Source organism: Haliotis asinina, chromosome 12, assembly GCF_037392515.1.
Source record: "Haliotis asinina isolate JCU_RB_2024 chromosome 12, JCU_Hal_asi_v2, whole genome shotgun sequence".
Classification (NCBI taxonomy): Eukaryota; Metazoa; Mollusca; class Gastropoda; order Lepetellida; family Haliotidae; genus Haliotis; species Haliotis asinina.
This window is the reverse complement of record NC_090291.1, coordinates 30,880,525-30,894,578: the sequence shown is the minus strand read 5'-3', so window position 1 is coordinate 30,894,578 and position 14,054 is coordinate 30,880,525. Positions and strand designations below refer to the sequence as shown.

General features: G+C 39.4%; 1 protein-coding gene and 1 pseudogene across 1 annotated transcript; both read right to left on the bottom strand.

Moving 5' to 3' along the window:
• Positions 1–1,740: 1,740 nt before the first annotated feature.
• On the bottom strand, positions 1,741–5,434 carry LOC137257465 (glutathione S-transferase omega-1-like; annotated as a pseudogene).
• Positions 5,435–7,636: 2,202 nt separating this feature from the next.
• LOC137258062 (glutathione S-transferase omega-1-like) lies at positions 7,637–13,674 on the bottom strand. The gene is made up of 5 exons (XM_067795610.1): positions 13,488–13,674; positions 11,064–11,169; positions 10,073–10,292; positions 9,232–9,358; positions 7,637–8,425 (listed from the first exon to the last, which is right to left on the bottom strand). Exons 1-5 carry the CDS (start codon positions 13,510–13,512, stop codon positions 8,187–8,189), a joined length of 717 nt encoding a protein of 238 aa, XP_067651711.1. The 5' UTR covers positions 13,513–13,674; the 3' UTR covers positions 7,637–8,186.
• Positions 13,675–14,054: the final 380 nt, after the last annotated feature.

Below are 14,054 nucleotides of genomic sequence, written 5' to 3'. Positions count from 1 at the left end.
CAGCCTCATTTACCATGCTAACAGACCCAACAATCAGTTTTAGGAAGTCCACGAGTCTGTAAAGAAATTCACCCAAACACACGATTTATCAAACACACACAGAATACTTCTTACACGTTATATAAACACTGTAACCGATTAACCGACTTTTTATCTACATTCAGGACATAGTGGATCAGGCAAAATCTTTAATTCATTATACTGTACTTTATGTTCAAACATGGAAGTTTGAAGGACCTATCACGACACCGCTCATAGTGCCACAGAAAATATGACATGAAATATAAGATGCACCAAACTGTAAAAACTCAGAGAAGTAGTAGTCGGTGAATCATGGTCACATTGTCAGGCCCTCGTTGATCTGGTTCAGACATTTGCAAATCACCATGAAGTTTGGACAGAAACATATAAATGCAATTAGCTCTAGATTCTTCTGATTGACATAAAACAATCGTATGTTACATCGTATTTTCGAACACCAAGTTCACATTATCAGAAGATGCACAAGTGTGTAATGTCACAGTTTGACTGTAAATACAACAATGTCACGTTGACAAATGCATGTCAGTGACATTGCCAGCCATTCAGCAACTCTTTTCAGATTTTCGGCACTATTTTCAAAAGACCCTCTTGACTTTTAATGCCATTTTGTAAAATTTTCGTTTTATGTTTTGGAAACTCAACAAGCCAAGTATAAAGGTTTATAGTGCATGGTAACACTTCTCATGGACAATGCAAAGTATTTCCCTAAATGTAATTCCATTGAATGTGGAGATACTGTGGTCCTGATATGTGGTTAGTGGTTGCTTGTGTTAGCGTGACCTGTAATTGACTGGTTTTGGTTCTGCGTTTGTTAGAAGTAGGATGAGATTTTAATCAGGTTGCATGTCAGTGAGCGCGTCGCACGAGGAGAGTTTGTCCTTGAAAGTTCGACGTCATTAGCACCATGGCACCAACCCCCAAGCGGTAGCTTCAGACAAGACAGGAGCAGATGAAGTTGACCATGAAGATATTCGTTTTAGAAGGTTGCTATGTCGAATAAGGACTTCACTATGTTATTGTATTACACCACGTTTAGTTGAATGAGAAGGTGCGACAACAGAGATTGTGAAGTTGGAAGCAAAATATCGAAGCCATGCCAGCTTTAACTGCATTAATCCGGTCATAATGATATTGTATCAGTATGACTGGGTTATTATAGCAAGACAATTTCTTCAAAATGATAATCCAACCCATTTACTGTCCATCTCAACTTATGTTAATTTTACTCAATTCATTTGTTTGACAGCAACCCATTAGTGTATTTCATATGTTAACACTGTACGTTGGCCGAAGACCTTTCTACCGAATAAAAATTGAGAGCGACACTTTTTCACATTTGTTTCCAGTTTACTGATGTCAGTACTTATTTTTAATCATAATATTATCGTTATGGTGATAACACATTTTTGTGGATATCACGAAATGCATTCGGTAAAGACATTTAACGCCGCGTGAAATATACTGATCAGCAAAAGAAACAACTTATTTTTTAAACAGAAAACGTAAAGATGAAGGCTTACGTTTTATGAGATTTCATTTTCTTCGAGAATTGTGTTTCTTTTGCTGTTCAGTATAATATCATATGGCGAATAAGCGATACTATTATATCGATATTAAATTAATTCTGGTATCATTTGTCATCATAACAATAAGATTAATGTCGTTGTTAATCATTCCGGGCATGGTAACGATGCACATTCAAACTCCCATGTCATAGTCTAGTTTTCCATCTCTGGTTGTTTCCATGAAATGGGCAGATGACGGTGTATCCCAGGTACACGTCTGACAGCTGGTACCTTCCCTATGATTTCAATCCACTTGGTAAACTTCGGGTATCAACCGTGACTCTCGCTTCCTTCACTAGCAGGGCCCCTTTTCACAAAGCTTAAGATCTCGTAACTTTTCTCCTGGTATTCTTGCTCTAACACAGGAAGTAAGAGTCTTACGAGAAAAGTTACGAGATCTTAGGCTTACGAAAGATTTGCGAAATGGGGCCAAATCATGATGTTAACAATCTGAACTGAGTTGCCTGAAATGTAAGTAGAAGACATTGATAAGGATCAACTTCCGAATATAAATTCTACGATGTTTCGCTAAAATATCAAAGGGGCCGATAGTATTTCATCAGCCGATGAAGTATATCTCATGCATGACGTCACACTGTATTGACATTACCATGCAATTCTCGTCTGCTTCCTCGTGATCAAATGTATCCTTGGTAACCAACGTTATGATGCATGTCAGTTGTCATCGACTAACACAGCCCCCTACAGTAACTAAATCGCAGCATTTGTACTTAACTGTAATACTTAGAACAACATGTTAAGCGCCCCCAGTATAGTTTGCCAGTAAAGGTTTTCCGAGAGGATTTTCTTTTCAAAAACTAATTTGGTTCAGTGATTTTCAAAAGCCAAACAATTATTGAAATTATCTTATTACTTAAACAAGGTACCTTTTTTCCCGTTTCCTTCTTTTTAAAAGTGGAAATCAGAAGTAACAGTTCTATGGTGACATGATCGTTGAACTGAAACCTCAGTTTAAAAGTATTGTATTAACAGGATACGGATAGTTGTTTTGCTTTAAAAAGCAGTACCATCATACCTTAACAACATGTCCTTTAATTGAAAATACAATACAAATGATTAATATATCAGTACATCTGTTACTAGATGAATATTCTTTAAATATTTATTGGTCTTCCGAATAATGCTAGCCTAGCCTTTCCACAGCATCACATCGTATTTTGAAATAGGCTTAACCTTTTTTGTTCTGGCTAGTTCAGGGTAAACGTGTGCTGTATTACACTATACATGGCGGTAGAGCGAACTGTATTTCTTAATTAACATTTCTAAAAAGTACCTAGTGCCTCTTTATGAACAATCTCTTGCCTCTGAAATGATATAATCCATTTTCATGAAATTGTGGTAACCTTGATTTGCCATACATTCTAGAAATGCATAAGCCTTCTTGGATATATTCGTTTCGGGGTATGACAGACTTACGTCCATTGGAGTAAATGTGCCGTAAAGCGATGTTTATTATTGTGTTTCCCTCCATGAAGTGGATTTCAGACGTTTTAATCCGCAGCTCACCTCTTATCACAATTTCTAGCATAATCGTTTTCCTTGACAAGTATAGGCGAAGATATCCTTACCACCAACGAACAGGGCTCCTCTCTTTGCATGTGTCCTTTTCACTTGACCAAAAGCTTCATGCAGGGAGTCCTTTAATAGCCTCCGCTGGCATTTCTTTGCGGTAAGGCATCTTACACAAAAAGGGCACTGCCTGAAATGAGCACTCGGATGAGAGATGGGACACTTTTCTTCCAGTGAATTATATACAAATTCAGGCCGTAACACTAGATTCTCGACGGTTGCAAGTATGAGCTAATTTATGTGCCCTACACAACAAGTATACTTGTATACTTGGGCACGTTGCGGGGAGTAAGGTTCCCTATAAGGTCACACATACAATGAGACATTTCCCTAAAATATGTCATCAACACTAGCATCGTAGAGCAATTTCTCATCTCCCCATACACACAAACTACAATCCATTTGGTAAACAACAGCACCTTTGAATATCAGGGTTAGAGCTGGTCTTCAGTAACCCATACTTGTAAGAGGCGATTAAAGGGATCGGGTGATCAGGCACACGTCATCGATTCCCCATTGCATTACTGGATTATCTGGTCCAGGCTGGATTATTTACAGACTGCCGCCATATAACTGAGTGAGAGGACGTTTAAGAGTTAAAGTTTGTAAAGAAGAGTTAATTCACATTGCATTCTCCAATCTGCCTGGTAAATTGAAAATCATATGATCTCCTGAGCTCATGACATTTGTTCTCCAAGATATATTCGAAGGCACATTGCGTCACTTTTGTACTGTCGCTTGATAGGTTTTCATATTCGTCACTCGTTGAGAATTAGAAATGTGAGGTTGTCTTTATAAGATTTTTTTACAGTAACACAAACGCTATTCCTTGAATGTGCATTGGACTGCTGGTGTTATTTAAGTTTATGGACAGATTGTATTATTCAAATATCAATTAACGAAGTTATTACCTTTGAGAACTGTTCCACAATGATCCTGTCCTGGGCTCTTCTGTACGGGTCAGTGGGGGTCAGTTTGTTGTTGGGGTACGCTTCACCCACGTAATCAGAGCAGATCAGAGATTCATAGGTCACTTGTCATCTTGTTCTAGGATGGGTACAGTGCCGTTGGGCGGGTTTCTGTCCAGCAACCAAGATGGCTTGTGCAGCAGATCAGTGTTCACTACCTCGTGTCTGGGAAAAAAACTTTTCAGTGAATGTTCACCATCAATGCAATATAAATATGGTACGTGTTTTTGATAAAACAAGTTTTGTTATGAACTAGCCGTTTCAGTCAAAAATATTCATCATAAATACAAAATCTGTTTGTTTGTTTTTTTTAATAAAAACAGCTAATGTGTTCGAAATGTTCTCAAGGGATGGAACAAAGTCTTGGCCGAAGGGACTGTACCTTGTGTGTGTCCTCACGCTAAGTTTCTTTTTTTAATTTAACTAGTCTCGATCTCTGGGCCCAAACCTCGAGTGTTTACTTACACTATGTTTCTATTTCACTGAACTTGCCTCGACCTGTCAGCATAGGGGCGGAATTCGAGTGTTTACTTTCACTGTGTTCCTGTTGTCTTGAGCCAGTTTCACCCCTTCACTCCGCATTGGATGAAACCTCAAGTATTTATCAATGTGGACTATGGACTATGTCCATTTTCCTCAGGACAAGTTTTGCTCCCTTAGCGTAAGGGCGAATCCTCGAGCATATATTCTCCCTATGTTCCTATAGTCTCGATCGCCCAACAACAGGACATACTAGTAATTTGCGATGTATACACACTTTATGTTCCTATTTTCTTGACCTAATCTCGTTCTCTAAGCATATTGAGGGACCCTCGAGTGTTCACTCACATTAAGTTCATTTTCTCTAGAACCAGTTTCGCTCTCTCAGCATATGAATGCATTCTTTCTCACTGGAACCAGTCTCAGTTTGTGATGCATACACACTTTATTCTTCTACTCTCAAGGACGAGATCGCTGTGGAACACTGGAGTGTATTCACACTCTTATATCCAACAGTAACATTTGCCTCACTGTCAGTACAGAGGCACAGCCTATGGTGTATACTCACTCAATGTTCTTGTGATGCAAAACTAATCTGGCCCTCTCAGCAAAAGGGCAAAACCTCATGCTGTAGACTCTTATCTTGCCCGGGGTGAGGGGAGGGAAGGCAGACTTTGAAACCAAATATTCTTACAACCGCAGAAATGACATTTTATTACAAATCACATCATCGAGGGTCAGTCAAGTGACAGTCTAGACTTAATGTTTACAGATACGTACCATCGTCATCCCCGTTTGCTTTTTCATGTTACCGTCCACATCACGGGGGCTTGTAACGCTAAGAAGTGCCAGCAAGGTATGTGCTGTCACTAGCGGGGTCTTAGCGCTATATAAATGAAATATAGTGCTAAGATCCAGGTAGTCACAGTAGATATCGTGATGGAAGGTTTAGCATTACAAGCCCCTGTGGTCCACATGGATCTGTTCGCAAATCTCTGAAATTTGTTCTGTTTCATTAACTCTTTTCTTTACCGACTCAAACATGAATTAAAGTGCGTGTTACAAAAACATTTATTTTCGCTTAAATTCTTTTCATAGAGTGGACAGTACTCCTGAATTTCTATTCGTTTCCTATGTAACAAAGCTTTGTCATATTTCCACACAACGCTCGCTAGAAAATATGGAAAGTATTCTGCATATTATTTTTTTACAAATAATAGGACTGGAACGACGTTAATGTATAATTAAATTTTCTTTCATTTTTCAGTGAAAATCTTTCATTTAATTGCCCATGAAATATTTAGACCTTAGTAACATAAACGATATATGCAACGCTGAACATAAAAAAATGAAAATAATTCACTGAATGTAACCCTTTAACAGACCAATAAAACACGTGGCCCTAAGCAATATACAAAGGATATCTATATAGATTATATATACACTCAATGATTAGAACTCAACAAATATAATGAATATAATGAACGTTTATGTGAGAGTGTGTTGTCTTCACACCAGAAATGAGTTTCAAACATTGTTCCGGGTTTTTGACATGACGCTTTAGCCACTGCGCTACCCGTAATGAGTGATTCAGTAGGGTAGACTGTGATGATCCGAGTTAAATACGAGTTAAATACTTTATATGTACAGCTCAGTCTTGGTGTGTTCCTCATCCGCTCATCTTAAACAGTATCCACTCGATCACAGTTCCATTTGCATGTCATACAAAATCAGAAAATACGACTCTGTTATTTACTCAGACTCTCATCCAGTCCACAACAACATGACCGCACTCTATACAATTCATCCAAACGCAAGTACCGACAAGGCACTCAGTCCCCTATGGCGTTAGACGTTATTTCACAACAGCGAATCAATATCTAATCACATAGCGACAAAATCAGACTCAATGCCCCGAAGAAACCTGTGAACAGACCCCCCCCCCCCCCCCAAGACTCGGGACACTGCGCATGTATACAAACACATTTCATCACCTACACGCCACAGTTAACTGACCAAAAGTTGAAAAGGCCATGCTTAAACATCCTTGAGCTGGAATACGCGCATCTGGTGTATTAAATCAACAACATATGTAACCCTCTATTGCAACAAACATGGCAATGCCATGGCTATCACTTGAGACACCATGCTGAAAAAATACATATTCTCACTGGCTGCGTAGGTTTTTTCAGTAATGGCGATGTTGTCTGTGAATGAGTTCAACTCCGTCACGGTTCCATATGTGCAGAATCCCCGTCACGATGAAGAAGCACAATCTACTCGTTGTGGAATATTCAGTTGCCAGTCCACTTCAGTTCTCGTGTGGCTTGAGCATTCTGGTTTGGTAAATGTTTTGCACAGTCCAGATATTCACTGCAGGTGTGTGTCTACCTAGGATTATCCTGTAGCATTTACGTTGAAATACTTAATATTGATACTAATTCCAAAGAAAAAGATTCTCGATGCCAAATTTTTCATATTCCTAGAACTCGATGCCGTTTCATTGAAGTGTTTGACCATCGGAGAATAATAATGTAGCTGGATTGTAATTCTACGGAGTTTCAAACATCGTATATGGAACTGTGTGTTCCACGCTCGTACAAAGAATGAATGTCAGAATGTACTTACCTTTTTATGGTTATATTTGACAGTGACCAGTACAACAATGATAAAGAACCAATTATTTCTCTCTCCTGAAGTATAGTTTGTGAGTCATGTGGGCTAGCCAAGTGCTTAAAGTGTTCTCTCGCGATCGTCGCCCTGAAGACCTGAGTTCGATTCCCCATGTGTGAAACCCATTTCCGTTGTCCCCACAAGTGATATTGAGAGTATATTGCTAAAAGCGGCGTGAAACATTGCTCTTTCAGATTATCCGTCATTTCTTGTCCCTCGTACATTACCTTCTCTGTAATACCTCTCAGCATCTCCACACAAAACATGTCCGCTCCTCGTGCATCTCGTAGCATGTGAATGACATAAACTAATACCAAATTCGGTGAACAAGATTTATTAAGACAAAAATCTGAAGCTCCAAAGGTATCATTTTTCATTAATTTCATCATACAAGCAACGACCTTACACTGACAAATGAATGTCACTTCATGTGAAAACCCGGAGATACATCTTGACGATGAATCCACAGCACCACGAATGCATGTACTATAGATCAGAGAGTACATATCACTCACAAAATGCCCTAATCCGAAGGAGATAGCTGTAATAAAACGCATAACCTTTTAGGTGTTTTGTTCAAAGTAATACTTCCAATGTTCGTTGCCTTGTTTAACTATGCCTGCAAGGTCCTTGTGTTGTTAAGACAGATTTGTAATGCTGTAAATTTTAAAGTGTGAAAAGCAAATCGTCTTTGGCCCAAAACCTTCATCATAGGAGGATTTCATCTTGACCAGCCTAGTGCTCCTTATACTGTAGGGTGTGCAGATCGTGTAGCCGTGTGAGACCAGAACGATTCTGACATAACACTTGCGCTACACACTCCATTATATGGTCATCTGCAAGGTTCTGTGAACATACTGATTCAGATTCAAAGTCCGACGTCATAGTCTGGTTTACCAGCTTTGGCTGTTTCAATGAAATGGATGTGTGACGGTGTATCCCAGCGACATTTCTGTACTGCTGGCACTGTCCCCATGTTTTCGATCCACTTGGTAAAGTTTGGGTACCGATCTGCTGGCACATTTGCTTCTTTCACCAACTGGGCCATGGCTTCAAACCTTTCAGCGTGAGGCCACAGCATCAGGTCAACCATCTGGACAGCGCTGCCTGAAGTAAAACGGGTTGATCATTGGAGGGAATGAATAAGAAACATGTGATGTATGAATCTTATTTGAGCAAAAGCTCCGTTTGAAAAGCATAAATGTGTGTTGTTTTTTCTTGTTTTGTTTTTGTTTGCTTGTTTGTTGTTATGTTTGTTTGTTTATCTAGTTTCTAGCTGTCTAGCTGTATCTAGTTTCACTCGATGACCCGACAATAGGGCTAAGTATCAATATACAAGTATTACATAGAGTTCACTAATTATCGATCAAATACCGATGAATATCCTGAGGATAACTTTGACCAAAAATGCCAATTTGAAACATTTCTGAGAGAAATTAATGCGTTTCACATCACAGGTAAGTAGTGACATGTTTATGCGTGGATTACTAACAAAACAGCGTCCTGAACAGAATGTAGATGTATACCTTGATTAAAGTCCGAATTATGTATATTCTCTGAGAAAATATTTTTGTGTCAGGAAAACTGATGTGCGATATTATCGATAACAAAATTTTCGTATTATTGATAACAGCAAGCCCTACCTGAGCAAGAGTATCATTAATATCACAGACCATCGTTACAAATGGTGTATCTTGCAGTAAAAATTCATAAGGAATTCTGACGCACAAGACCAAATTGCTAAAGGTATCCTTTGGCCTAAACTAATGTCTGTAAAAAGACCCCGATCCTCAAATGCGTCAGATATTTTCCTTCATGCTGAAGCATTATGAGACGGGTTAACTGACATCATAATCACAATGTTTCCGCCCAGTCGTTTTCATAAAATAACATTCTTATCAATATATTCTTACCACCAAAGAACGGGGTCCCTCTTTTCGCAAGAGCCTTCTCAACACGTTCCAGAGCCTCATGGAATCCCGTAATAGCTTCCTTTGGGACCTCTTTGCCATAAGCTATCTTGTAAAAGAAGGTCACAACCTGAAATGTACAACAGTAGTATGCTAGTACGGGAGACGGAATATCCGGTTGTGTCCCTTAGTCGTGGTAGGATCCGCGCGTACCTGGACCGGAAGAATATAACACATGATACAATTATGCTTGCTTTTTTACCCCAGACCGTAGCTCGTCTTTCACCGAGCTTGTCAAATCACCAATTTAGAACTGACACTCTGCGATTTGACTGGTCAAAGCTAGGAAAAAGACAACATGCAGTCACTCAGTCTCTACTCTCTTTACGAGCAAATTACTTTGAATAGCATTTGACAATGAAAATATTGTTTCTTGAGTTTATTGTAGATATTGTTATTAATTATTTTACAAATAAATCGTGTTCTAGTCGCAACCATTAATCACAGCTTGGAACAAGAACATGAAGTTATTTCGATCGCGCACAGACTGGAAACGCACGACATGACTATCGGAATGATGAATGTAGAATTATAACGTCCAAGGTTTAGAATAAAATATAGCTTGATTTAAAAGGACAATACACAGCACAACTAATGTCGGTACAATACCCGAATGGGACAGTCGTTTTCTCCAAGATAAATCTGAAGAACACTTCGTTACTAAAACGCTGTCATTTGCAATAATTAATACTGACTGATGGTCTTTGGAGTAACACAAATAATATTTCCTCAATATGGAGTGGATTGTTCGCATTATTCAAGTTCCAATTAACCGAATCATTACCTTTGAGAACAGTTCCACAATGATCCTGTCCTGGGCTCTTCTGTACGGGTCAGTGGGGGTCAGTTTGTTGTTGGGGTACGCTTCATCCACGTAATCAGCGCAGATCAGAGACTCATAGATCACTTTTTCGTCTTGTTCTAGGATGGGTACAGTGCCGTTGGGGTTCCTGTCCAAGAACCACGATGGCTTCTGCTTCAAGTCGATGTTCACTACCTCATGTCTGGGAGAAAAATTGAATACCTTTTCAGTCAATATTCATCATCAGTACATTATAATCATGATTTGCGCTTTTGATAAAACAGGTGTAATGCTGTAATAAAATATTGTTCCCTTGGCATGGGTGCGACAACAGAGGATATATTCACACCATCTTCTTAGGAACGTCATCTCAGCATACGGTATAATATCGAGATTACACTCACCCTAAGTTCGATATTTTCTGGAAATAGTCATGCTCTATGCACACTATGTTCGTTTCCTGTATATCTTGTGTCACTCTCGTTGCATATGCGCGAATCCACGAGCATGTATTCGCACTATGTTCCTATATTCTAGAACCAGTCTTGATCTTTCAGCAAAGGGACATAATTTGCGATGTTTACACGGTGGTCCTAAACTCGTTCCTTAGCAAACTGACGGAACCTCGGATGTTCACTTACACTATTTTCATTTTCTCTATAACCAGGTCCTCTCAGTCAAGACCTGTGAGAGTACACGTATCATTGACTATGTATTCTCTCTATGTTCCTGTTTTCTAGAACCAGTCCCGATCTCTCAGCAAATGGACGTTATGCAATCTCTACGGTCCTGTTCACATGGACCACGCTCTTTATGGTCTCATATCCTATGTTACAATATCGCCCCCCCCCCCCCACACACACACACACACACCTTTCTCTCTCTCTCTCTCTTTCTCTCTCTCTCTCTCTCTCTCTCTCTCTCTCTCCCTCTCTCTCTCTGTATAGAGGCATAATCTCCGGTGCATACTTACTCAATATTCTTGTGATGGAGAACTAATCTCGCCCTCTCAGCATAAGGGCAAAACCTCATGCTGTAGACTCTTATTTTGCCCGGCTTGAGGGGCGGGAAGGCAGACGCTGCAACCAAAAGATCGTGATATACTTTCGACCGCTACAATGACATCTGGTAATAATGAACCAGTTAAGATTTCTATAGCACCTGTTCCAACAAATGGCTCACAGGGACTCAGACAATGCCAGTGTCAAAAAGCTGTGATATTAGCATTCGCTGGAACTGATGGAGTCCCATATGCCCTGGATGTTGTCTGGGAAGATTTTCCACAATATATGTCCTGATTTGGACAACTATGGTCTTTCCTTTTCTCTGAGTGTCACAAATCAAATATGCTTCGTGTTTACAGATATCACCTTTTTTTCTTTGATCATGATGCCTACATGGGTCTGTCAGCAAATCTTTCATTTATTTTGTTTGTTTTACTTCGGGGTTTATTAGTTTTTTTAATTTTCTATTGTAGCAAACGCCGAGCCTCAAAACAACTTTTTTTAAAAACTTAAACACCAGAACCTCTTTTCTGTTCAGACAAGAATTGAAGTCCATATTAAAAAAACATTTCTGTTGGCTAAAATATTTTGAATTCAATAACGCCACCAGTAATCTATGTTGTGTTTTCTTTGTTCCCATATCACAATAGTTTGCTATATTTCCACAAACTTGCCAGCTAAAGTATGGAGAATTTTATGAATATTATTTAATAATAAAACTTTATTTTCCCCAAAAGGAATTTGTTGTACATCAGATGCTGTGATACACAAAAGCAATTAATAGTCCATACAACCAATATACAATTTACACAAGGATCTGTGACATGACACACATGACACGTAATGCATTCAACCACATCACTGGTTCAAAATAGCGATGCTGTTGGAATAAATAATTTTCATGCCCTGTTAGTTCTGAAAAGTGGTTTGGAACCGGCGCCCGGAAGGCTGTAGACGATTATTTTGAAGAAATTGCTCGAAGTCGGAAGCAAGTTTAAAAGTTTTTTCAAACATGCCACTTGCCCAAGAGAGTAAGATTTTCCAAATGGTAATGTGCAATTCAATTTTCCTTATTTTTTTCACTGAGAATATTACATTTACTGACCAATAAAAATAGAGCCCTTAGTAACATGAAGGTGTAGTGAAAGTTTGTGGTTTATATAGAACTGGTTACAACTTGTTCAGCTTGACCTGATCAACTGAATACTAATGCATTGCATGGCCGTGTCACAACTGGTTGGATCTATTATTGTGAAGGGGTGCACTTTTGTCATTTGATTGTCAGCATGTGAGTTAAGGCTTCTGCTTGACATCTCATCATCGAGAAGACGCCATCAATGCCCTAACTTTTTTTAAAAAAGAAGCTACGGGTTGTTTAATGTTTCACATTCGGGCTTTTATACAGCGAGCGGCAGCAGCAACTGGGTGTAGAGAGTGAATGCGACAGTGGATCTGATTGTGAAAGTAACTGACGTCTATACGTTGTAAAGTACCAAAATAGATATCAAATGGCTGTATAAACAATTCAATTATAGTCATTGGTTTTTTTTTTCAGAAATGTTGTTTTCCATGACAAGTTCTGTAACGAATCCATGTACGCATGTTTCGCACGAGCTCAATATTAATAACATTCTCTGCCCCCCCTATTTAATGCTTTGAACTCGACCCGATATTTGTGGCATTTGACCGGCTATGCATAGGTAGAGTTGCTCAGATCGAGCTAAATAAGGTGTAGTACTCCACGAAAATAATGAATATAGTTAACGCTTATGTGAGAGAGTGATGTTTTATGCCATTTTGAGCAACATTTTAAGATTATCATAGCAGGTGACACCGGAAATGGGCTTCAGACATTGTTCCCATATTTAAACTCGGGTCTTGGGGGGTGACGAAGGAATACTGTAACCACTAGGCTATCCCACCTCTCCTCAAAAGCGAATGATTCAGTTGGGTAAGTTGTGATGATCCAAGTTAAATATTTCCTATATTTCCCTCGTCCGTACTTTTTATACCGTACCTTCCCAATCACAATTCCCAAATCATACGTAATCAGAAGATGTACGACGCGGGTATTTAGTCTCTCATCCAGTTCACCTTTCAACAACATGACCGCACTTTATACAAGTCACCCAAACACCAGCTTCGACATTACACTCAGTCACCCACGGGTGACGTTATTTCACAATATATGTATAGCGAGTCAATAACTAATAACATATCGCCAAAACCAGGCTCGATGCATATCTGCCCCGATTTTTTTAAACAATCTGGAATATGGAATATGTGAAACAGGAAACATTTAATCAACGAAATAGGTAACTCAATATCACTACAAAGATGATATAGGTATCACGTGAGACAACACGGTGACATATAAAGCTGTATTTACTCACTGGTTGTGTAGGATTTCTCAGTCATGGTGATGCTGTCTATCAATGAGTTCAACACCGTTGCCACTGAATATATGTAGAACTTGTAACCCCAGTCACGATGACGCAGCACAATCTCCTCTCTGTGGAACGTTCTATAGCCGGACCACTTCAGGTCTCGCGCGGCTTGCTTGGTCTGTTGACCCACATATGGGTCACTGTTTACACAGCCTAGATATTCAAGGATACCTTTACCTGCAATAACTGATATGGAACAATACAGTCAGGCAGTGTCGAGTCGGGTGAGATAATGTTTAGTTAGGCTACCTGACATAACGCTTGTCAATTTCACCTTACAAAGAACGGACACGCACGCACGCTCGCACGCTCGCACGCACGCACGCGCGCACCCACACCCACCCACCCACCCCACACACACACATACATACATACATACATACATACATACATACATACATACATACATACATACATACATACATACATACATACACATACGTACATACATACATACATACATACGACAAAAGGCTGAAGTGGCATTACACTGAGACCAGTGTCATACACATA